Below are 25,963 nucleotides of genomic sequence, written 5' to 3'. Positions count from 1 at the left end.
TGACTGAATCCAGGTAATAGGTCTGCTTAACATTTTGGGAAGTTTTTTTGTTTGTTTTTTGCTTCACAAAGCAATTGTACTAAAGTATATTAGCTGATCAGCAGTTCTATACAGAATCCAATTATTGAGAGGAGACTCTTTGGAATCTCAAACAGATTCAATAAATTACAACTCATGAGAGGGAGAATGGAGGAATCTCCAAAGACACAAAAGATTCATAGCTTATTTGCAACATGAAAGTGAGGACGCCAGAACAGAGCAGAGGACTAATCCCTAATCCTGAGTATTTTGTTGTGTTGGCAACAGTGCTAATGAAACATTAGAATGACTTGTGAATAGATATGTTTTCATTTGAGCTTCCTCTCCCCCTTCAAACGGCTGAGTTCAAATCCCAGTGGAGACCATGCATGCACAGAGCGAGCAACGCAGAGTAAACAAACAAAATGAATAAACAAACACAAGAGAAATCCTATTCCCACTTGTGCGTGTTAAAAAATATATAAAAAAATCCCACTTTCCCTGGTTATAAATTGTTATGCTGACAGGAGGAGAACAAAAAGAAACAATCTGATTCCACTTCCAGGAACTCTTATCAGCACAGTAAAGGAGAAAGACCTCACTGTCTCTCTCTCTCTCTCTCTCTCTCTCTCCCACTCTGTTCTCTCTCTTTCACGGTGTTCCTAGTTCCCTAGCTCCCTGGGTGGTGATAATCTGCTCGGGGGTGTCGGGCCATCAGCATAGCTGGCCCCCGCGTGTGTGCTTTATTACCCAAAGTGGCCCGGAGACTGTCCTCTCACGAGTGGCTCTGTGTGTTGAGATTGCAGAGATGGAGCTGGTGGCGCAGCCCGAACCCATTCATCACAGAGAGGTGGTTGCCGCTCCACAGGTCTACCCGTTCCGACATGATAAATGTCTGATAATATGGAGATATTCCCCCCCCCCACCCCCACCCCTTCTCCCCTCCTCCCCTATTCCCGTAGCAGACTGATAAAAAGCCCTCACCGCAATAGCTAGCTGCCGCAGCACCAAGGGAGGTGATATGCTTCACAATGGATTTCTTGTAGCGGGTCGTGTGAGCTAGAGTCGGCTGAATGAGGGCGAGTCAGGTGACTAACAGGCAGTGTGTTAGTATAGGATGAGACGGATGGGAGAGGGGTACGGATGGTGCCTGTATGATGAGAGTCATTACAGCGCTCGCTGCAGGAGAGAGAGAGTAGAGTTGCTGTGTGCTGCATGTGTGCAGCCCCTGGCCTGGGATTTGATGAGCCTATTGGGATGTTAAGGATGTCCTTTCTGAGCTATGGGGAAGCCATACGGAGACTTACGCAGTTTGTATGAGAAAAAATGTATATACGGATTTATATTCTGTATACACTGCAGTACCTTGACAAGGAATATGACACGCCAAACAATTCATGACATGACATCGATGTGAAACATACTTTATAAAAATAGGGCATCGCAACCGTACTGTGTTTTCTTCAGGGTTACGACCTGAGGAGAGATGGAGAGCCCTCGTAACCTCTCACACATTCACTGAGCCCAGGGAGAGTGAGAATGACAGGGGAGTGGCTTGTTTCCTCCCTCTTCACCACGTACCTTCATCCTCGTCATTAGCACTGACAGTCAGGATGGCAAAGCCCACGTCTGCATCCTCATCCACGTCGACTTCATACACCGTCTGAGCAAAGACAGGCTTGTTGTCGTTCACATCGCTGATGAAAACCCTCACGTACGCCGTGTCTGAAGGAAGGAGAGAGCACGGAGTGAGAGATTAAATGCCATGCCCGCTCTTATTCTGTCAAACTGAACATATCCCCCCCCCATTTCCCTCGCTCTTCTTTATCCCTCTATTTCTCCCTCCATCCTCCTATCTTCACCCTCTATTATCTCTCTCTCTCTCTCTCTCTCTCTCTCTCTCTCTCTCTCTCTCTCTCTCTCTCTCTCGTCTGACTCTTTTCTTTCTGAAGCAATCCGTAGGCAGATGTGAAAAGAGCCCCTTGAGGGGAGGAGGGAGGGTGGCCAGTATAATATGCTCCCTTTCCCCACGCCAATATAATATGCTCCCTTTCCCCACGCCAGTATAATATGCTCCCTTTCCCCACGCCAATATAATATGCTCCCTTTGATATGCGTATAAAAAGGAACATAATTTGCAATACACTCTTCAAGAGAAGATCAATTGTGTAAGCTGGTTGCAAAGATAGCTTGCAGTTTAACACAGAGTTAATGCAGCCTGGCAGCGAAACAAGCCACAACCTCCAACCTTTTACACCTTTCTGAGTCTGTCAGAGGAGAGGAGAAGGAGAACATATCTGTTTGGGCAGACACAGCCATCGTCAATCGGTGTGTCTCCTCCTCTTCTGTGTTCCAGACACACACAGAGAGAAGTGTGGAAAGTACGCAGTGTCAATACCGTGACAGATTGCTCTTTCCCCGTCAACACTGCTATTGCACCAAGGTTATGTTTACAACCCTTCTTCAACACTGCTATCATCGATTACACCATCGCCCTACTCCTGGGCTCCTCCAATTTCATTCAGGATACTCTTTAGTCGAGTGAGAGGGAGAGAGAGATTATAGATTGAGAACACGTGTGTGTGTGTGTGTGTGTGTGTGTGTGTGTGTGTGTGTGTGTGTGTGTGTGTGTGTGTGTGTGTGTGTGTGTGTGTGTGTGTGTGTGTGTGTGTGTGTGTGTGTGTGTGTGTGTGTGTTGCATGTGCAAATGTGTTTTCTCCCTCCATGATTCACATCATCATGTCAGTATGTCGTATAAGACAGGATGTAGGTGCCTGTTTACTGGGAGGGAGAGAGGAGGGATAGTGAGGGATGGAGAGTTGAGGGCCCTATAGAGACTCATTCTACATGCTAAGCAACAGAGCAGTGTTCTGGGAGGAGTCTCCATCACTCTGAAGCCCCTGGTCTCCACTTCTCTTTATATCATCCTCATCTAATATTTATAGCACCGCAAAATCACACGGATCATCTTTTTTTTTACTCCCTGGCCTTTTTAATATTTAAGTGGTGTTTACGCTGTCAGAAATGTCATATAGGGCGAAGACGACTGAGAGCAACTTTTAATCATCTATGATAATATGAATGAAAAATACATTCTCCATAAGACCCTGTCTGGTTGTTCATCAGCGGGTGAGAGTCCCCTCTGGGGAGAGATCAGCATATCTGGTGGAGAGAGAGAGAGGATCCCTCCCCACCAGAGAGACAAGCCGCAGCTCAGACTTAAATGACGTCTTGAGACTGCCATCCAAACCCCAGTCCTCCTACTGTTGTACCAAGGCCTGTCAGGGAAATGGGGTGCATTTTAAAATGTATTGAAATGTACTTAGACAATGCCCACATTGTATTCCTATGTCGTCACAATTTGATACGGCGTGCTACTGTGTGCATGCTACATGCTGTTCTCTCTCTCGTCCTCCACCATCCTCCAGCCCCGTTGAGCTGACGAGATGATCTGAGCTGGTCTCACCTGAGTTGGGCTGTCCATGTTTCCCAGGTCGGGCTGACTCCCAGCCGTCCACTGACTTGACCTCCAGCAGGTAGGAGCCTTTGGTCTCACGGTCAAACACGGCCTCTGTGTAGATGGAGCCCAGCTCGGGATCAATCCGGAAGTACTGGTAGTCCCCACTGCGGTCTTTCAGCAGGGAGTAGGAGATCTGAGACAGACAGAGAGAGAGAGAGAGAGAGGAGGAGGAAGTAGTGGAGGGAGAGCAGGAGACCAGGGTAGAAGAGAATGAAGGACGAGGTTAAAGAGAGTGGCATGGAGAAGGTGAAGGATATGAATGGAGTAAGAGAGGACAGAGAGGACAGGATGTTGGAGATACACGAGGGATGAGAAAGAAAGGATGGACGTGAGAGAGACAAGGAAGACAGAGATACAGAGTAAGGATTACCAAAGATAGGTCAGTGAGACAGGGGGAGAGAGAATAATAGTTTTAGTCAAACAGCAGAGTCTCTAAAAATAGTCTAACACACCATGCATATGATTAATTTATCTCTCTATTGGGCTGGATGTGACCCAAATCACATGTGACCCTGTGACAATGTTTGATGTGTATCGATAAAACAAAGCTAAGTCATTATAACTCGGCTTAAAGCAGGAGCCTGAAGTCTATTCACCAACAAAGGATGAACCTAATGTTTAATATTCAAACCGAATAAAAGCTCTGTCGACGAGCTATCAATGGCATTCAACAGCAACAGGAAGTAATTCAACAGAATTCATTGAGAGAGAGGATCGAAACGGCGTGGGTCAGACAATGAATACAGGGGAAGAGCAACAATTAAAGGCTGAATTAAAATGTAATGCCATAATAAAAAGGTTGTCGGGGTCAAGTTATTTGTAAAAAAGACTCCCAAATTGAAACAGCTGTGAATGATTTTTTTCTTTCATATTCACGCCCACCAATGATCCTCATTATCTAAATGTGGGCCTGCATGGCATCTATGATTCAGCCTGCCTCGGCGAGAGCAACAAATTCAGCAGCCAAGGACACTGTGCCTGCAAAGAACCGAGTACATTTTATGTACCCCTGTGCCAATAGCCATGGTGTCCTCGTACTGGGAATTCAATTATGAGTAGACTACCCATACTGTTTGTGTGCGTGTTGGAATGTGTGTGTGTGTGTGTGTGTATACATGATTGTGTGTCTACTGAGAGCAAGACAGAGATCAAGAAAGAGATACACAGAAAAGCAGCAGGAAACGCAGACAATGCTGTGAGTGTGAGTGCGTGTGTATGCATGCATGCGAGAATGTGTGCGCTCAAGCGCACCCTTCTGTTTGCGTGCGTGCGAGCATGCACGTGTGTGTGTGTGTGTGTGTGTGTGTGTCCTCTCAACACTTGCATCCTTAACAATCTTTTACTGCAGTGGGCTAAATCAGGGTCACGCAGAGTGTTTATTGGTAGTATTAAACAAATCTACTTTGAAGTATACATCCCACATACATGGTTCTGGGCTTAAAAAGAAGAAGACACCTGTACCATGTCACATATAGAGTTGAAATGGATTCAATTTGGAGTTTGCATCCTAATATTACACTTTATATGCATCACAGATGACTGAAATATAACAGAGCCGCTGGACATAGAAACACCGGGTTTTCGGCCGTTAAAGAAATATAACGTTTGTTAATTATGAAAAATATGAAAAATATGAAGAACGTTCCACCCATGAGGTCACGAGGTCATTTAACTGCAGGAAAGGGTGGAGGTTCAGTGTGTGTGACGTGCTGCATTGTACGTTTTATACAGTTTGTTGCTCTCGGCTCAGGAAGCCGAATCGCAGTACAGGTTTCATGGCCAGGCTTCAGGAAGCAGACCCTTGTAGAGGAACACTATAATGCAGAACTCTAGACTAAAGATGGGTTTTTCCATTGTCTACCTTCAGTATTTAAGACTCCAAGGTGAAATTAAAAGGGGGAATTGATACTGTGGGTTTACACTTGAGTGGTTTCAACAATTATCCAGTTACATACAGTAGTGGTGGGTTGTTCACATGGATTTAAAGTTAAAACTGTGGTCGACAACACTAGGCCTGGAGTACTACAAATATCCCAGCTTTTCTGAGAAATTGCTAAGAACCAGGACGTGTATTCACAAAATGTCTCAGAGTGCTGATACAGGATTGTTGTTTTGTATTCCCATTATTCCAAGGCGCTCCGTCACCTTTCCGTTGAGTCCCAGGTCCAGGTCGTTGGAGGACACCTGCGTGACAAACGTCCCCACCTCCGCCCCCTCTGTGACCGACGCCTCGTAGATGGACGAGGTGAAGAAGGGAACATTGTCGTTCACATCTAGCAGAGAAAAACACCAGCATTATCCGTCATCATTTGACTCAGTACTTTCTCAGTGAAAGGGGTTTATAAGGAGCAGAGTGTCGTTCACGCAGCAGGCTGTACAAACAGGGCGGCGGCAGACTCCACTCTGCGTCCGATAAGTCTTTGTGGCTAAACATTTGTTGACAGAGATTAATGAGACCTTGAAAATCTCCTGGAAGGTGTATGGAACCATTTCAAAGACCTCTTTGTGACAGTCGAGAGCTCTCTCTATTTTTCACCATTCAGCCATTTCCTCAGACAAATAATACAAAACGGCTTGTTAGAGTCGTTTGTCTATTTAACTCAATTACCTCTTTCTTAGTTATTATAGAGAACTATGCGGCTCGGATGCATTCAGAGTTACGATGCACTTCCGTGTCGTATCTTTTTCAGCAAATGTCTTAATCTATGAATTAAACATGGGCCTTAAATCCATTACAACCCTCTCCTCCCCTTCTCCCCGTCTCCCTTCCTCCTTTCCAGCCCTCCCTGCCTCCATAGTACTCGCTCCATCCTCTGGAGAAGACTGAAGGCTCACTTATTAAGACAGATAAGGGAGCGGAGAAGGAGAGGTGAAGGAGTGAGGAGAGTCTAGCCAGATTAATTACGTCTCTCTGGTTTAAGACTAACTCTCATGAATGATAGAAGGGGGAGATGAAGTCTGGTTAGAGGGAAGCGGGAGGATAACAGGAGGGATTCTCGATCTGGGCTACGGTGGGAATGAGAGCTATTTTGGGACAGAGGGTCAGGGGTGGGCTGAACTGCAGCGATAACTGCCGTGGTAATGGGAAATTAAGCTCGGATCGGACCGGTAGGCTGGAAATCAACTCGATTTTAATAAAGAGATTGAAGCCCAGTACATCATGCTTTCTGGGGTTTGTCTGGAGGAGAGAGAGAGAGTCTGGATGAGAGAGAGGAAGAGTGACAGAGAGAGAGAGTGACAGAGAGAGAGAGAGAGAGAGAGGAAGAGTGACAGAGAGAGAGAGAGAGAGAGAGAGAGAGAGAGAGAGAGAAATGGTTGTATACAGTCATTGTTGAGAGAGAGAGAGAGAGAGAGAGAGAGAGAGAGAGAGAGAGAGAGAGAGAGAGAAATCATTGTATACAGTCAATGTTGAGTCAAGACTGCTGGGATGGAAGTAAAAGGGGATAATATTATGGGTTGTTATATGAGCAGGTTGCATTGCTCTGTGTCACCTGTGATGTTCAGATGGACCGTAGTGAAGGCAGCCAGAGGGACTGCAGCCACATTCTGAGCCCGAACCCTCAGTATGAAGTTCCTGGTGGTCTCATAGTCCAGGGGCTCAGCCACCAGGATGGAGGCAGAGCCGTCCTCACGGTTAGGGGTCAGATAGAAGCGTACAGGCATGTTGGTCTCCGGCACCATCCCATCCTCCAGGTTATAGGTCACTCTAGGGTCCCCCAGTGGAGAGGTGGCCTTGATAGTCTGGGGTTCAGAGAGGAGACAGAGGAAACTGAGGACACTAGCAGTCAATTCACACCTCGGTGACTGCTTGTATGCTCTACTCAGCTTTAGGCGAGGCCGCCTGCAAAACAAGCAGCTCTACAGATCAACTACAACCGACTGTGGCCCATTAAATCTCAATATTTATCTTGCTTATCACTTAGAACTCCAAAGGAATCTCTCTCTCTCTCTCTCTCTCTCTCTCTCTCTCTCTCTCTCAGTGAAATATTAATCTGCATTTCTAATAGCCTTAATAGCTTATAAATGATAGAGAGGAAATTCAGCAAATTAATTTTCAATGCTTTAGTTAAAAAATAAAAGCAAATGCCTATGAATAATCCAGGGCTCGTGATTGCCAGAGCCTGGCTCGTAGAAGTAATGAAGCGGTTGGCTTAAAATAGAGGCGATGGAGGATGAGTCTGGACATGGGTAGGGAGAGGGGGAACAGGGGGAGGGGGGGTGTTGGCTGGAGTAAGATGCCATGAGGATTTAGGGCTATCCCAGGACACAGCAAGTGCCAGAGAGAGGGAGGATGGGAGAGTAGGGATGGAGGATGAGCCCTGAGGGAATTATCTACTCTCGTCTTTTGCCGTAGACCATAAGAGCTTGGTGTCCATACAGTACGTCATAATACGCATTACTGTGCATTACTGCAGAGACATGGTAAATGCAGCTAGTGTCATTCGGTGTTGTGGTGTTTGTACGGTACAGTAAAGTAAGAGCCGTAAAGAAACAATTTTAATGTTAGATCAAGCAAGTCTACTCCATAATGCTTTCATTTGCTTTGAAGCCCTGGGTAAATACTGGTTCACAGCTCAAAATTCCTCTCTCAAGTTACCAGCCCCAAATCTGTAATATGTACCTATCCTAATGTGTGTCATCATGTCCTAACCTCCCCTTGACTCACCTTTCTCTAAACCCATGTACCTCAGAATACCCGTTTCAGGTTACATCTGCCATACTCATCCTAATGTTGTATTCCATCATGAATCATGTTCAACTCTGCCCTAAGACAACCCCTATGTCCCTCTACCACCCCCAGGACATATAACCTCATGTGTATGTTAAAACATGACGTCATATATTTCCCCTCACATTCCACCCACACAGTACCTCTGCATCCCAACTGGAACCCTATTGCCTACTCGGTGCATTGCTTTTGACCAGAGCCCTGTAGTGCACTACATAGGGAATAGAATACCATTTGGGATATAGACTGTTTGTCCCGGTCCCCATTTTACCACTATGGGTGTGTCCCTGACGGTATTCTCTGGGATGACCACATCATAGCTGTCCCTGTCCCACTGCGGAGGCTGGTTCTTCACGTTGGTGATGGTGACGGACAGCTCCACCGAACTGCTCCGGTTCCCCCCGTCCGTGGCAACTATCTCCCGGGTGATGTAGGTCCTCTGTAGTCATAGCAACAACATAGCTGTTACATGACACATGCTGACTGAAATAATAGCAGTTTAGACTGGGGTGAAGAGGCAGGAAAGCTAGAGAAGTAATGAAACATAAGCCCTCTCTGTGATCGTGTAGATAAGTTTACAGCGAGAGGTCAGGGAGTGTCACAGGGGCAGGGACACATGCTGGTTGTATTTGGCCCACGGGTGAACGTAAATGACACTGTCTCATCACTGATGACTGACAGAATGCTGCCCAACAGCGTTCAGCTGACAGGGGAACTCTGTAGTCATAGCAACATCTTCCCTAGGAGCACTCATAATAACACCTCCTCGCTACACCAGACTTCCCATTTCCTGCTTTGTGATAAAACATTCTCCCCTGAGGAGGGACATTTACAGACTACCCGGCGAAGAAGAAAGAAGAAAAGGGCTAAAAAGCTCTCAAACATTAGCTTGTTAGATATGTGCTGGCTTTATAAAGACTCTTTCAAAGAGCTATTAGACTTCCTCGATACTCTCGCTGAAGCTGGAATCATTCTCCGTAGCGCGTCCTCACCTCAACCAATGACACACGGGGCTGGACGACTTAACGTGCAGCCGAGATGGGTTATGTGGTGGGGTTAGGGGTTACGGGTTAGGGTTGTGTTCCTGACCTGTGAGATGGGCTGGTTGACGTAGACCCAGCCGGTTAAGGGGTTCACCCTCAGGTACTCTGGCTGCTCTTTAGACATGGAGTAGGTGACGGCGGCATTGGTGCTGTAGTCATCGTCGTGGGCCGCCACACGCAGGAAACTGGTGCCAATCATTGTGTCCTCCCGAAGGAAGTCTGTGGGGAAGACAACACGTCATATTCAATTGGCTGGAGAAACAAAATGATGAGCATCAGCTCTGCTGATTAAACTATGTCTGGGCGAGAACAACACAGATGTGGTGTTGTCAATGAACCATTAACAAGGTAGACATGACATGATAAGCAAATACTACTGGATCAACAGTAGAACTTGATTGTGTGTGTGTGTGTGTGTGTGTGTGTGGGTGTGTGTGGGTGGGTGGGTGGGAGGGTGTGATCCCCAGCACGCACACTCGTAGCGTAGGTTCTCAAACTTGGGGCTGTTGTCGTTCTCATCGAGAATGAGGATGTTGAGTTGACAGATCCCTATGAGGGGATCTGCTGCCTGGTCCGTAGCTGTCACCGTCACAGCGTACTCCCGCTGACGCTCGCGGTCAAACTTCCTGGACGTCACAATCGCACCTGAGGGAACCGTGTTATACAGTGGTTGCTATGGACAACGGACAGAGGCAGACCGGACACAACAAAACAAATCTCAAATGCTATTAATGCCAGGGTGTAGGCTAGTATTTATACAATTTCGGCTTAGCTATGCCACTGAATGAATCTGATTTATCATGTTAGAAAATGTAATGACATGCAACTACAGATCTCAATAAACAAATGAAGGACGTGCATACACTGTAATGCATGTGCTAGTAAGGTTTATGATCAAGTGTTGGTGTTTTTTGGAAAGTGCACTTGAATTCAATCAAAGCCATTCTGAGGATTCCTCACAGTTCATGCAAATCTAATCCCTCTCCTTTCACTCCTTTCTCTCTCCTATAAAAGGTTAATGATTGATGTCCACTGAACAGTTACATTTCATGAAGCAATTCATTTTTAAAAGAGGGCTTTGTGAGAAAAAAAATGTAAATGCTGTCTTTTCTTCCCCTTTTGAGCGCTGGCACATTTTGAAAGGGTGTCATTAAAGGGAATTAGATTGAACTTTGGAATTCATGAAATACTTCAAGACAGTTCCCAAAGCAATCCGGAGAGGAGGAGAAGAGAGAGAGAGAGAGAGAGCGAGAGAGAGAGAGAGAGAGAGAGAAAGAGACTATCGAAAGAGAGACTGAGAAACACCAGCGAGAGCTGCAGAGACTCAGCCCTTTCGGTACCGGATGACATGAACACTATGGGGATGCTACTAGGGTCCACAACCAAACAGTAAAGTTGGACTCTACCGTACCTGTGTCTGGGTGGATACTGAAGGCAGGCACAGTGCTGTCTTTGTGCATGAATCCATAGGTGACTCTCCCATTAGAGCCCTCGTCTGCATCCACGGCGTGGACCTGGAGGACGAACGCCCCCGCAGGCTGGTTCTCTAGCACCGTGGTCCGCTCCCGGTACTGCTGGCACTGAGGGGGAAAGGGGGAGATGTACAGGGATAGTGGCATAGAGGGAGAAAGTGAGAGAGAGAGAGAGAGAGAGAGAGAGAGAGAGAGAGAGAGAGAGAGAGAGAGAGAGAGAAGAAGATGGGTAATGGAGGAATGCCAGTTACCAATTGACAGAGGGAGAGAAATTAGGATGCATAGAAGGGGATGAAATGAAAGAAAAAGGTCATTCAGTATATTAAGGACATTTGTGGAAGGGAATGAAAGAGAGAGGGATGGGAGACAGTTATGAAACAGTCAAAGAGGAGGGGGAAAAGGGAGGAGGACAGTGGAACGAGGGCGGAGAGATAGGAGTGAATCATTGACTTACAGAAAAGGAGAAGTGAAGAAGTAGAGAGGGGGGGGGGGGGCTTGAGGAAGGAACTGTCTCTCATTAATCCCTCTATGTTTTGCTCTGTAGAGATTCATCTGTGTTTTATAATTAAAGCGGCCTTGAATCAATTCCATCGAAGCAGATCCACAGAGATACGGAGTAAGCCTGGATAAATCGGATGTGCTCCGACGCCCACACACCTTCCCTCTATCCTCATCGTCATCTGAGCGCTTGCTCGGTGTGTGTGAAGGGAAAACAGTCAAATCTTCCAAATCCCGTCTCTCTGCCATCATCAGATGGCTCATTTTGGCGCGCCTCAGACAGAGACAGCGTTTCTCGCTCTCAAAAAAAAAGGAGATCCCAGATCAATTCAGCAGCTCGTCTTTGATGCTTACTTCTGACATCTAATTAATGACAAGGGAGCTCATCTTCCACCCTCCTCTCCCTCTCCTCCCTCTCCTCTGCCACCCCTTCCTCTAACCATTAGTCAAAGTCTTTCTAGGCCCAAGTTCAATGTGTTTTCAGAGGTCAGGTGTCCCTAAGCGAGTCCCAGTCAGGGATGAGAGGAGCTGTGGTGGATCTCAAACTCAAACTGTGCCCCCCCCCCCCCCCCCCCCCTCTCCAGCCGCATTTACCCCCCTCTCAGGAAGCTTCAGGACATGGCACTCTCACAGACAACCCAAGGGCCCAGGAGGGGCCCTTCTCTTAGGAGTCGCTGAGTAGCTGATGCTCACACATCCACAGGAACTGCCTGAACCTCAGCCAAACACACAGGAACAGAAGGGCCAAGGGCACAAAACCACATAAAAGCATCTTTCTCTCTTCTCTCCGCCTGCTGTTTGCTGCCTGCACAGAGGAGGAAAAAACTGAGCACACAGGCAAAGTGGTCCAGCTGTGTTTTATTTTTGAAATACTTTCTCTTTGGACTTTTTTCTCCTTTGGACTTTTTTCCTCCCTTTTGTGGAAAAGTCTTGTCCGCACCTCAGTTCAACTATAGTTTGAGCATGTTAGCGCAGATACATAGAAACTAAAACAATTCACAAAAGCAAAAGCACGATGGAGTCCTGTGGGAGCTGTGTGTGAGAGCACATGAAAAGGTTGAAGCTGATCTTGCAGCCTAACATGTGAAACACGCACACGTACAAAATGCTCCCAGGACCACGGGGAGTTATCTAGCTTTACTGTGCGAGGCCACAATTAGCTACAAATATCTCAAATGCAAAACTCATGTAATTTAAAATTGAAACATCGGCAGAAAACAGGTAGGGCTGTGATGATTCGGCATATCTTTCAAACACTTCATTAAAAACCCTTAGATGATCTAGAAATAGAGTGGGTCGGCCGGCTAATCACACCTCTGGAGGAAGGAGATGGAGAGGTAATAAATAGAGGCGATAGAGAGAGAGAGAGAGAGAGAGAGAGAGAGAGAGAGAGAGAGAGAGAGGGAGCTGCAATAAACAGATAAGAGGAACCGAGAAACGAGAGCGATTTGGAAGGAGAGAGAAAGTCTAAGCTCCGGAAGTCAACAGGAGAGTCCTGATGCTCATCTCAGAACTCCGCCAACACCTTTATTTCATTTGAACAGTAAGCCCCCATAGTAAAGGCCGAGAGACAGAGGCTGGGAAACACAATGAGCTGTAATGAGTGTGGTCAGAGCCAAACAGATATCAGAACCGTGACAATGAGAACCTAAGCTTACCTTCTCAAAGACAGGTTTGTTGTTGTTGACGTCGTCCACGCCGACGATGACCTGGGCGGTGGACGAGAGGGCCTGGGGGCCGCCAGAGGCGTTGTCATCGGTCGCTGTGACGTTCAGGACGTACTCTACACCCTGGAGTCTGGGAGGTGGGCTGGAGCGCAGACGGATCAGACCTGCAACAACCAACCAGAGACAAGTTATGACCTCACCATGAACAAGAGGACCTCTGCGTTCGCCAGGTCTCCTGACTGACTTATATAGGGCAGCAAAAGCGAGAACATGCTGTTCTATCCGCTTTGGACACATTGTGCCCTTGGTTTTCCCTTTTACGGTGTATGAAACAGCATGAACTGAATTCAACCCCGGAGGGTCTGCTTGTGCTCCTTTCTTCGTGACTGACACATCTGGTGTGTAGAACAGCCGTGTCGCTCTCTTCCTCAACATCTCTCCCAGTGTCTTTGACACTTGGCCAGCGTGCGACTGCATCCAACAAAGGCAGTTGTCAATCCCACCTTCGGTGGTGCATGGAACAACAAAGGATGGCGTATGTCTGTTGTCCGTGTGACTGAGGTTCGTATAACCTCCGCGGTGAAGGTCCCCTCCCCTCGGTGCCTTGGTGACTTTTTCTTCACTTCCAATCGGCCGTAACCCTAATGTGGGCGTCAGATTTCCATCCCTCTCTCCCCCCTCTCTCTCTTCCCGAATGCTTTTTTATTTTATTTTTTATGTTCCATCCATCAGGCCTTTGGTGTTTGCTAACCGTGTGTGTGGGTTGCAGACACACTTAATACATTCTGTCTTATCTTCTAAGACTCAAACAGGCACAGATGCAACCGTTGGAAATGCACTGGGTGCTGTAAACATTTCCATGGCTTTCACAAGGTCTGCGTTGGATGGAATCATATTACACCCTAACAGTGTTGCTCTTTAGAGACCAGTATGGTCTGTCTATCTCTGCCTAACAGGGTACACATGAAAGACACTGAGTGTCAGGGGAGAGGAGGGGTGAGACGAGGGAGAGAGGAGGGTGAGAGGAGGGAGAGAGGAGGGTGAGAGGAGGAGGAGAGGAGGGTGAGAGGAGGAGGAGAGGAGGGTGAGGGGGGGGTGGAGGGTGAGAGGGGGAGGAGAGGGGGGAGTGGGGGTGAGAGGAGGGGTGAGATGCTGAGGGCCACACAACAACCAGCCATAGGGAATCTGGAGACATCCTGTCTACGAAATGAGGCAGGGTACGAGCGCTATGGTAGCACGGCTGTGCCAAGAGGAAAATGTAATCAATTATAATATGATGTGACAGCGTGGGGGCAGGGCATGTGTGGTGGGGATGGGCCACTAACTGCCATGGAGCAGGCTGCCTGGGAGAGTTTGTCAGAATGACTGGTTTCACCAGGGTGGATGGCCTGGACTAGCAGTACCACAGGCCAGGGAGCTGGTCCTATAAGAGACAGACTAGCAGTACCACAGGCCAGGGAGCTGTTCCTATAAGAGACAAACTAGCTGCACCACAGGCCAGGGAGCTGGTCCTATAAGAGAGAGACTAGCTGCACCACAGGCCAGGGAGCTGGTCCTATAAGAGACAGACTAGCTGCACCACAGGCCAGGGAGCTGTTCCTATAAGAGACAGACTAGCTGCACCACAGGCCAGGGAGCTGGTCCTATAAGAGACAAACTAGCTGCACCACAGGCCAGGGACCTGGTCCTATAAGAGACAGACTAGCTGCACCACAGGCCAGGGAGCTGGTCCTATAAGAGAGAGACTAGCTGCACCACAGGCCAGGGAGCTGGTCCTATAAGAGACAGACTAGCTGCACCACAAGCCAGGGAGCTGGTCCTATAAGAGACAAACTAGCTGCACCACAGGCCAGGGAGCTGGTCCTATAAGAGACAGACTAACTGCACCACAGGCCAGGGAGCTGGTCCTATAAGAGACAAACTAGCTGCACCACAGGCCAGGGAGCTGGTCCTATAAGAGACAAACTAGCTGCACCACAGGCCAGGGAACTGTTCCTATAAGAGACAGACTAGCTGCACCACAAGCCAGGTAGCTGGTCCTATAAGAGACAAACTAGCTGCACCACAGGCCAGGGAGCTGGTCCTATAAGAGACAGACTAGCTGCACCACAGGCCAGGGAGCTGGTCCTATAAGAGACAAACTAGCTGCACCACAGGCCAGGGAGCTGGTCCTATAAGAGACAAACTAGCTGCACCACAGGCCAGGAGCTGGTCCTATAAGAGACAAACTAGCTGCACCACAGGCCAGGAGCTGGTCCTATAAGAGACAAACTAGCTGCACCACAGGCCAGGGAGCTGGTCCTATAAGAGACAGACTAGCTGCACCACAGGCCAGGAGCTGGTCCTATAAGAGACAAACTAGCTGCACCACAGGCCTGGGAGCTGTTCCTATAAGAGACAGACTAGCTGCACCACAGGCCAGGGAGCTGGTCCTATAAGAGACAGACTAGCTGCACCACAGGCCAGGGAGCTGGTCCTATAAGAGACAAACTAGCTGCACCACAGGCCAGGGAGCTGGTCCTATAAGAGACAGACTAGCTGCACCACAGGCCATGGAGCTGGTCCTATAAGAGAGAGACTAGCTGCACCACAGGCCATGGAGCTGGTCCTATAAGAGACAGACTAGCTGCACCACAGGCCAGGGAGCTGGTCCTATAAGAGACAAACTAGCTGCACCACAGGCCAGGGAGCTGGTCCTATAAGAGAGAGACTAGCTGCACCACAGGCCAGGGAGCTGGTCCTATAAGAGACAAACTAGCTGCACCACAGGCCAGGGAGCTGGTCCTATAAGAGAGAGACTAGCTGCACCACAGGCCAGGGAGCTGGTCCTATAAGAGACAAACTAGCTGCACCACAGGCCAGGGAGCTGTTCCTATAAGAGACAGACTAGCTGCACCACAAGCCAGGGAGCTGGTCCTATAAGAGACAAACTAGCTGCACCACAGGCCAGGGAGCTGGTCCTATAAGAGACAGACTAACTGCACCACAGGCCAGGGAGCTGGTCCTATAAGAGACAAACTAGCTGCACCACAGGCCAGGGAGCTGGTCCTATAAGAGACAAACTAGCTGCACCACAGGCCAGGGAACTGTTCCTATAAGAGACAGACTAGCTGCACCACAAGCCAGGTAGCTGGTCCTATAAGAGACAAACTAGCTGCACCACAGGCCAGGGAGCTGGTCCTATAAGAGACAGACTAGCTGCACCACAGGCCAGGGAGCTGGTCCTATAAGAGACAAACTAGCTGCACCACAGGCCAGGGAGCTGGTCCTATAAGAGACAAACTAGCTGCACCACAGGCCAGGGAGCTGGTCCTATAAGAGACAAACTAGCTGCACCACAGGCCAGGGAGCTGGTCCTATAAGAGACAAACTAGCTGCACCACAGGCCAGGGAGCTGGTCCTATAAGAGACAGACTAGCTGCACCACAGGCCAGGGAGCTGGTCCTATAAGAGACAAACTAGCTGCACCACAGGCCTGGGAGCTGTTCCTATAAGAGACAGACTAGCTGCACCACAGGCCAGGGAGCTGGTCCTATAAGAGACAGACTAGCTGCACCACAGGCCAGGGAGCTGGTCCTATAAGAGACAAACTAGCTGCACCACAGGCCAGGGAGCTGGTCCTATAAGAGACAGACTAGCTGCACCACAGGCCATGGAGCTGGTCCTATAAGAGAGAGACTAGCTGCACCACAGGCCATGGAGCTGGTCCTATAAGAGACAGACTAGCTGCACCACAGGCCAGGGAGCTGGTCCTATAAGAGACAAACTAGCTGCACCACAGGCCAGGGAGCTGGTCCTATAAGAGAGAGACTAGCTGCACCACAGGCCAGGGAGCTGGTCCTATAAGAGACAAACTAGCTGCACCACAGGCCAGGGAGCTGGTCCTATAAGAGAGAGACTAGCTGCACCACAGGCCAGGGAGCTGGTCCTATAAGATACAAACTAGCTGCACCACAGGCCAGGGAGCTGTTCCTATAAGAGACAGACTAGCTGCACCACAAGCCAGGGAGCTGGTCCTATAAGAGACAAACTAGCTGCACCACAGGCCAGGGAGCTGGTCCTATAAGAGACAGACTAGCTGCACCACAGGCCAGGGAGCTGGTCCTATAAGAGACAAACTAGCTGCACCACAGGCCAGGGAGCTGGTCCTATAAGAGACAAACTAGCTGCACCACAGGCCAGGGAGCTGGTCCTATAAGAGACAAACTAGCTGCACCACAGGCCAGGGAGCTGGTCCTATAAGAGACAAACTAGCTGCACCACAGGCCAGGGAGCTGGTCCTATAAGAGACAGACTAGCTGCACCACAGGCCAGGGAGCTGGTCCTATAAGAGACAGACTAGCTGCACCACAGGCCAGGGAGCTGGTCCTATAAGAGACAAACTAGCTGCACCACAGGCCAGGGAGCTGTTCCTATAAGAGACAGACTAGCTGCACCACAGGCCAGGGAGCTGGTCCTATAAGAGACAGACTAGCTGAACCACAGGCCAGGGAGCTGGTCCTATAAGAGACAGACTAGCTGCACCACAGGCCAGGGAGCTGGTCCTATAAGAGACAGACTAGCTGCACCACAGGCCAGGGAGCTGGTCCTATAAGAGACAGACTAGTTGCACCACAGGCCAGGGAGCTGTTCCTATAAGAGAGAGCCTGTTGAAGGAGAGCGTGTAGCCTCAGGAGGACATGTCACATACTCCCAGCAGCCCAGGGAGACAATGGCTCCGCACACACACAGAATTATGTTGCACATGCGTGCCACATGGTGTAGTATTAACACATAGTCACGCACGAACACACACTCAGTGTATGCACACACCTGGGTGTGCACTCAGGAACATCAAACCAAAACATTGTGGAAGAATGTGACAAATTGAACAAAAAAACTGCCTGCGAGGCCTGCCGTACATCAGTATCTATCTGGAGGAGAATGTCTTAAGATGACAACATCTCGACATGACTTCAAAGACTGCTCTGAAAAAGGTTCAGCCAGAGTTGAGAGATAGAAGGAAAATGAGGTTTTAAAACATTCCAAGAAAAAAAGCATATAGTCCCTGTCCCTTCCATTCGATAAGATATGTGTCCCCGCAGTACGTGAGGGAGGGAATTGATGTTTGTGCGCATGGGTGTGTGTCAAAGAATGTATATGTGTGTGTGCTTGTATACATGTCTGTGTGTGTGTTTGCACGTGTCCAAGCATGTGTGTGTGTGTGTGTGTGTGTGTGTGTGTGTGTGTGTGTGTGTGTGTGTGTGTGTGTGTGTGTGTGTGTGTGTGTGTGTGCGTGCTGGGTCAGGCAGGCCGAGGCATACAGTAGCGTGCATCACAGTACTTGCTCACCCTGCTAAACATGGTCGGTGAGACTCGGCCAGCACATATCATCGCACATCAAAGATGGAGAAGATGTTTCTCCAGGGGTCACTGAGCACACGTCGCTTCGTATGATGGAGGGGAGGGGGTTGGCAGGGGGAGGGATGGGGAGCCGATGCCCCTCTCTCAACGCCAACTCTAATCATCGTCTGGCCCCAAAACAGAGGGATGAAGCCATGAAAGGCAGAGAAACTGAGGGAGGAACGACTACATTTGTCCCCTAGGGAGAAAGGGGTGAAGTATGGGGTGAATCAATGGGGGGGTTATATAAACCTCACATCACAAGCACGGCAAAACTCCCACTAAACTAGTGGCACTGAGGGAGGACGGCATGATGAACCATTACGACTCCTACACCAATGGGGATTTCTTCATCAGCCTGCAGATGAATTAGAACACTTCTTCAATATGAGCTCTTCACAGACAAACAACGACGCAATAAAAAGGATAAAGGGGAAGGGTCGTTCCCATTAAAGGAGAAGGGTCGTTCCCATTAACCGTAGACATGATCTACCTGTTTATCGGAGTAAACATTCCCCCCCGTGCTGAGAATGGAAGCTCCGTATTTATGTCTTTAATACAAAAAGAGGGTGATCATCTTATTGACTCTGCTGTTTGAATTCTTGAAACGGTTTTAAATCTCAGGAAACGTATTCTACGCTGAGTTACAGTCAAATTAACACAGCCCATCTATCCCCGAGAAAAAGAAATCTCCCATGAATGATTGAGGACATTTCGCGAAAGTGGAGGAGATTTGACGATCCGTGGAGAAGAAGTAATAAAATACTTTGATCTCTAAAAGGGAGGGAGAGTGATGAGATGTGGGTGGGGCTTGTGTGTATGTGTGTGTGTGTGTGTGTGTGTGTGTGTGTGTGTGTGTGTGTGTGTGCGGAATATGTTCTTCGCCTCCTAAACTAACGAGTGCTGCGGTATATGGGTGTGAACAGTGAAGGATCTGAACGAAATAAGAAGCTGTGAGGAATAGTTTGAAATAGTTTTTTTTTTTAAATAAAGCAAATCATCAGTTTAACGATGTGAGTAATACAAGGGTTAAACCCCTCTAGTGAGCCCAGGCAGCTCCATAGGTGAGTGTAAGAGATGATAGGGTCCAATAGTAGCGTGTAAACTGGTCATACAGTAGCTGCAGGATGTATACACTGATGCTAAGTCGGACCGGTCTGACAGTTACACGACCGTGAACAGGAAGGAGCTCGAAGCCTATCACAGGGGCTCCATGGGATGTGCATGAAAACATTTGACCATGTATAATAGTTACACATTACGATATGCATGCTCGAAGCAAAAAAACTACGCAGAACAAAATGCCACCCAAATGTGTGAGGACAGTGACAGAGTGCTTCTTGCAGCCTTTTAAAGCAATTGAAGTGACATGGATGAATAGCAGTTTATTAGTTTTGTGTACCAGTCAGGGTTATATGGCATTCATTTCTTTATATGGTTGAGAAATCTCCCCTTTCTGCTGACAGTTACCGTCAGTGGAAATGAACAAAGGAAATTGCACCTTGACGATCCAGATGAATTGAATTTGTCAAAGTCATTTTATTACCCTTTAATGTGATATGCAGATTCAATGGTGCAATTTACCCAGGGTGGGAGGGCTATAAAATTAGTTGAGGCCTTTAACACAATTTTCAATTATCAAATGGCTTCCTTGGTGGACTTAAGGCGGGACATTGGAGAGCAAACCTTTTGATGACATCTGCAATGACAAAATCATCCGCGCTAAAAATAAACAACAGCTAAAGTGTGTCTCATGACAGTTCATTTCACCGGTCGAGTGAAATATCTACAAGAAGGGACGGGGACGAGGGAGAGCAGCGGGACTCAGAGGAAGAGAGGGGCGTGTCTCACCTTTCTGGCTGTCGATAACAAAGTTGCCCTCGTCGTTGCCCGTTGTGATTCTGTAGGTGATTCCATCGCCGTCGGGGTCCTTGGCAAGCACCGTGGCAACCAGGGTGTTAGGCCCGGCGTCCTCCGAGACGAAGGTCCGGTAGCTGTTGACAGAGAGAGAGAGAGAGAGACATCCCAAAGTCAACACCTTTCCTCGCGTCTCCCCAGCGACAATCCAGGGTGCGAGAGCGAAAATGAGTGAATAACACACCAGGCTGCAGACTTGTCACATTTGAATCACTTTAACATTTCCAACAGATTGATGAATGCATGTTAGGAAGCTGTTGTTGGGAGGGTAAAAACAGAATTGGTTGAGTGTATGATATGTTGGGCCTCGGTGGAGACAACCTGAGTTCTGATTCCAAATTCGAAGGAGATAGCAGTCGGTAAACAGCTGTTGGCAGCCTGTCACAGTGGAGGGATAACACAAAGTGGCTGGGGTGGAGTGTGAAAGAACGAGTGACTTGGATGACAGCGTTGTGAGGAACTCTGGAGAGAATCAACCAAGCCCAGCATGTCATACAAACACACAAACAAACCCCTACTGTATACTGTAGATAGAACTATACAGTACATAAGCCAAATACAGAATACACAAATAACGCATGAACACCTTAATCTCACACCGCCAGGCACGGTCTTTCCCCCTGGTTGATTCACGCGTAAAGACGATCACAGGCGGGCGGCGGCAAGCGGCGAAGGTCTCATAGACTTCAACTGGAGTAGGCTGCCAGGCGGCAAAACACCGGCAGTTTTGCATGTGGCCGTGGCGGTCCCAAAAGTCTTGAGCGGCCCGCTGCGCACCGTTTACCCTGAAGGGCATCGTTCATCTTGTCGACCAATCAAACAATGCGGTTCAACAACAGCGCGGTTCAGTTTCCGTTTATCACAGCCCACCGCTAAGCGGCTTAATGCAATTTACACATAATGCACATACGGTACATGTCCCCTAAACAAAAATACAGACCAAACCATGTGTATCCTAACACAGACATCTGCATTGCCAAGTGAGAGTACTCCTGTCATACATGTGCATTTAAAGAGTTCCCAGTAAGTAAGTCTGGTCTGAGCCAGAACAGCCAATAGGGGTAGCAGCCATATCTACTGTTTACCTAGCATGAGGCAGCTTGATGTACAAGTACAGCACACCCCATAAACAAGACGCTAGTCTGTCATAAGGCCTTACCCACAATCCATCTCCTGATTGCTGAGTGTCGAGCAGAGAGGCATCAAGTCCCATTTTTTGTTGTATTTGGTATGACCCCCCCAACCTTGCAGTTTCAGGGCTGACACTCAAGGCCACTGATTATTGCACATACAGTATATTACAGTCCACAAAATGACACTGAAGACACAAAGCCATATAGGAAATAGGGATTGTGCACGATGGAGGGCAGTTATGTCTTTTCTCAGTCTATTCCATTGGTTAACCCTTGGCCCAGGACCCCTAGATTGGGACCCCTAGACTGGGAACCCTAGACTGGGACCCCTAGACTAGAACCCTAGACTGGGAACCCTAGACTGGGAACCCTAAACTGGGATCCCTAGACTGGGAACCCTAGACTGGGACCCCTAGAGCAAGCTCCAGGACTGGCTATGTTACACAAGCTCCAGATAGTAATGACAGAACAGAAGACGGTCCATTCCTGCTGTTAAGTAAATAGGATTTGTTTTATACCCACAGTAAACTAACTATAATGTACAATTTGTGGCCTTCAAATCTAGCAGGCCTGTAAATGTAAAGAACACTTCCAGACCTTTACACCGATCTGAGAAAAAAAATCTATTTACTCTCCTCTACACGGGAACACGCATAAAGGTAAACAGACGGCCATGCTCCCACTCCCTCAGACTCCCACTCACCCCCCATTCTCAGAATCACTCGTGCTGTGTACGATAGTACACACATAAAGAACTGTACTTTATTTCAAGCAAACAGTCATAGTGATGCAAAAACAAACACATTCCCACACACACACACACACACACACACATTCACACACATACAGAGATATAAGCCCCACGGTCTTCCCATCTGTCTCTTTCACCAATCACCCTCCTGCTCCATCTCTATTGAAATGTTCCCGTGGATGTGAGCGCGTCTAACAGCGGAAAGACAAACAGGGCCTCAAATGTGGGCACAGTATGTTGTCGTTCATCATTCCTCCCACGCTCCACTCTGCTCAGAGCTAGTGGACGCGGAGACAGGACAGAGGAGCGACTCACTCTGACAGACTGACAGAGACGGACTGTTCTACCGAGCCAGCGTGCTCTGTCCGTCTGTCGGCCGGTCTTGTCTGTCTGTCTGTCTGTAGTCTGTCTGTCTGTCGGGAGTCCGTCTGTAGTCTGTCGGTCTTGTCTGTCTGTCTGTAGTCTGTCTGTCTGTCGGGAGTCCATCTGTAGTATGTCGGTCTTGTCTGTTTGTCTGTAGTCTGTCTGTCGGGAGTCCGTCTGTAGTCTGTCGGTCTGTCTGTAGTCTGTCTGTCGGGAGTCCGTCTGTAGTCTGTCGGTCTTGTCTGTCTGTCTGTAGTCTGTCTGTCTGGAGTCCGTCTGTAGTCTGTCGGTCTTGTCTGTCTGTCTGTAGTCTGTCTGTCTGTCGGGAGTCCGTCTGTAGTCTGTCGGTCTTGTCTGTATGTCTGTAGTCTGTCTGTCTGGAGTCCGTCTGTAGTCTGTCGGTCTTGTCTGTCTGTCTGTAGTCTGTCTGTCGGGAGTCCATCTGTAGTCTGTCGGTCTTGTCTGTCTGACTGCTACTCTCTCCTCCACTCCTCAGTCAGTATAAAGGAATCATTTTGCTGGGTGGAGAGGGAAAAGCACTCACAGCATGAGCATGGCCTCTGAGAACATTTCCTTTATGTTCCTATCCGCCAGTGGATGGAAGCTGCTCAGAATTTCTCTACAATGAAGGTCTGCTGTATATTACCCAATCAAGATGTCATTTCTTCAGGCAGAAATGAAACAAACTTTTCATGTGTCATATATTGTTTACACAAGAGCATTATGCACCATTTCCATGGAAACCATTGTTCCAGTTTCTTTCTTTCATTTGATTTGAATTGATTAGGGCCCTGCCAAGTTGTATTTCAATAGGAATGCAGGCATGACTGTATGGAGCAACGACTTATGCAGAACAAATAAAGAAGATTTAAAAAGTCTTAGAAAAGGATTATCAACTACAATGATACATTCAAAATGGAAAACCGAAGTCAACTGATCGGTGATCATGTCAAATCAGTTGTCTGACAAATGGAGAGAGGTTTGGCAAAGGGAGGAGAAAAAGGGACAGCATGATGGTGACAAGGAAGCAGAGAGTAAGATGGACGGGTGTCCGGAGAGTGACAAAGGTGGAGAGAGGGGACTGGTTGTACTTGTCATCCGGTCCTTTCCCACACAACTGATTGATGGGTAACAGTCGTGCCGACAGGCATTTCATGCTTGTAACTTATGTCCCCGCTTGCAGACCCCTCCCCCCTCCCCCCTCACCCCTCCCCATGCCACCTGCCTGCTCCAACACCCACCGCCACGGCACAACAGACACCTGCGACCTTTAATCTGTCACCAGCCTCAAAGAGCCTTCGTTTCCCATGATGAGATGACACCCCCCCCCCCCCTCACACACACACACACACACACACAAGACATCTCTCAAAGACCTTATTTTCACAGGCTCCATTTTCTCTAAAGAATAAAGAGAGGGTCCAAACACACCGCAGCGCCTCTCCATCACCTGCCTCTGCCGCTCAAAGCTTGTCGCGCGCCGACTCAGGCTGCTGTCCCTCTCTCACCTGTCGCCGTGGACTTTGGCCCAGGCGACGGGGTTCTGACACAGGAGTGACTGACAACTCCCAGGCGGGGCCGCCATGTTGTGGGAGAGGCCGTGAGTGAGTGAATGGCGAACGCGGCAGGCTCCTGCCCAGGCAGACAGACAGTGGTTGCGTATTCCCCTCACAGTGCCAGCTCTCCCGCTCATTATCTTATCCCATCAATCTCATTTCACCGCAAACTCCAGCTACTGTTCCATCAGTCTTCCTACATCCTCCCTCCCGTCAGCCTCCACCACACCAGAGACACGGACGCTCTGTCACCCGTAACCCCATTTCCCTCCACAATGACTGACATCAGCCGCAATATAATTAGCCAATTTACCCAAAACATCTATTACATATTAACGACTGACACACACAGCGCCGGACCGAGACTGGCTTGTTGTTTGTGCTCATTAGCATCTCTCCGTCTTCTATAACGTCAACAGATTGCCGGGGCTCTGTGAATACATGTATAAATATCCCTCTGCCTATCCAATTCACTCATCACTCAGGTTACTGTCGGCCAGGAAACAATCCCTGTAATGATCTACTTAGTGTACACCGGGCTGGGTGACAAGACTCATTTTGTCGATTTCACCAGCAACACACCATTTTCGAATGAAAACCTCGTAACTCTATTTCTGGCTTTTTTAAAAATATACATTTTTTTTTATTTGTTTTTACATGTATTGAAAGCAGTGACTCCCCTCAATATTCTCTGAACATTTCATGAGCCTCGGCCGACGAAAATGTATTAAAAATATCTTCTGAATTTTCGTTGTATGTTCGTTAATAGGAAAATATGTTTATTTTTATTTTTTACATTTCCTGAAAAGTTTGTTTTGGAGATGAGGTTTTGTCTGATGGCGATGAACAGCAACGTGGAGCCAACCGAGTGGCAAATGGAACTGGCTGATCCAATTGAGCCCGATAGAAATAACAGTCTGACGGCCATCACAAAGTTAGTCAATCATTGTTTTACACATTAGAGAATATCTGTAGACTAACAATGACAATTCACTGTAGATCTCTGTAGAATGTACAGACCATGAGGGGAAACTGGTGATGCTCCTGCTGACAGGAAATCAATTCTTCCCACAAAACCCCCAACAGAGTCACACAGCAATAACACACACACAGACCCACACACAGCCTCCCATTACAGCACACAGAACCCCATCCACCTACCCACACCACAACATTAATCCCAACAACTAAACGCTAAGTCATCTACATAGAGCATCTATATCAGCAATTCATACCCAGCCACACCCACACACTGGGTCCATGCCACTGGTTCACCTGAATGATTCAAACAGACATCCCTGGCGGGCAGTTGGTTCTCCCTCTCCATCTCTCTATCCCCCTACTCTCTCACTCTTATCTCACTCTGTCTGACACACTCCATCTCTCTCTCAACTCTTTCCCTACCTCGTCATCTCTCTCTGAAAAACAGACGTGTACTTCAGTACACACACACACACACACACACACACACACACACACACACACACACACACACACACACTGCCCTGGTGTTGGAGTTATTCTCTCCACGACAACTAAAGGCATGGCTGATTGAACCTGCCTCACCAATTTGCAGAGCTAGCTGACAGAAAATTGTCCAATTAAAAGAGCCACAGGCCAGAGCAACGCCAGAGGGGGGAAAAAAACAGCTCAATGCATCACAACAGATCGGCCCGGAACAGCAGGGTAATGCGGCATTTAAAAAAAGGACTGTGCGGATGAGCTAATACAGGGCAGGAAACATGCCCAAGAGGAACAGGACAAATAGAGATGTTGAAATCCCAGTTTCTGTTTCTTTTTTTGTTGTTGTTGTGTATTTTGTTTTGAATGGGGTTTTGGTTGTAGACCAGCGGCAGCTGTAGGGGATTTGGGGAATTGGCAGCCATGTGGAATTCTGGGAAACTGCAGCTGCAC

General features: G+C 48.2%; 1 protein-coding gene across 1 annotated transcript in view; it reads right to left on the bottom strand.

Moving 5' to 3' along the window:
• The window catches only part of LOC115112107 (neural-cadherin-like), a 218,643-nt gene that overhangs the window by 84,428 nt on the left and 108,252 nt on the right, over positions 1–25,963 (bottom strand). Inside the window, 10 exon segments of the mRNA XM_065011153.1 lie at positions 1,600–1,743; positions 3,485–3,671; positions 5,684–5,811; positions 7,030–7,279; positions 8,539–8,706; positions 9,357–9,529; positions 9,785–9,955; positions 10,722–10,890; positions 12,939–13,111; positions 20,181–20,323. Coding sequence (XP_064867225.1) covers positions 1,600–1,743; positions 3,485–3,671; positions 5,684–5,811; positions 7,030–7,279; positions 8,539–8,706; positions 9,357–9,529; positions 9,785–9,955; positions 10,722–10,890; positions 12,939–13,111; positions 20,181–20,323 — 1,706 coding nt within the window.

The sequence above is a fragment of the Oncorhynchus nerka genome, linkage group LG27, assembly GCF_034236695.1.
Source record: "Oncorhynchus nerka isolate Pitt River linkage group LG27, Oner_Uvic_2.0, whole genome shotgun sequence".
NCBI lineage: Eukaryota > Metazoa > Chordata > Actinopteri > Salmoniformes > Salmonidae > Oncorhynchus > Oncorhynchus nerka.
This window is presented reverse-complemented; position numbering and strand designations above follow the sequence as displayed.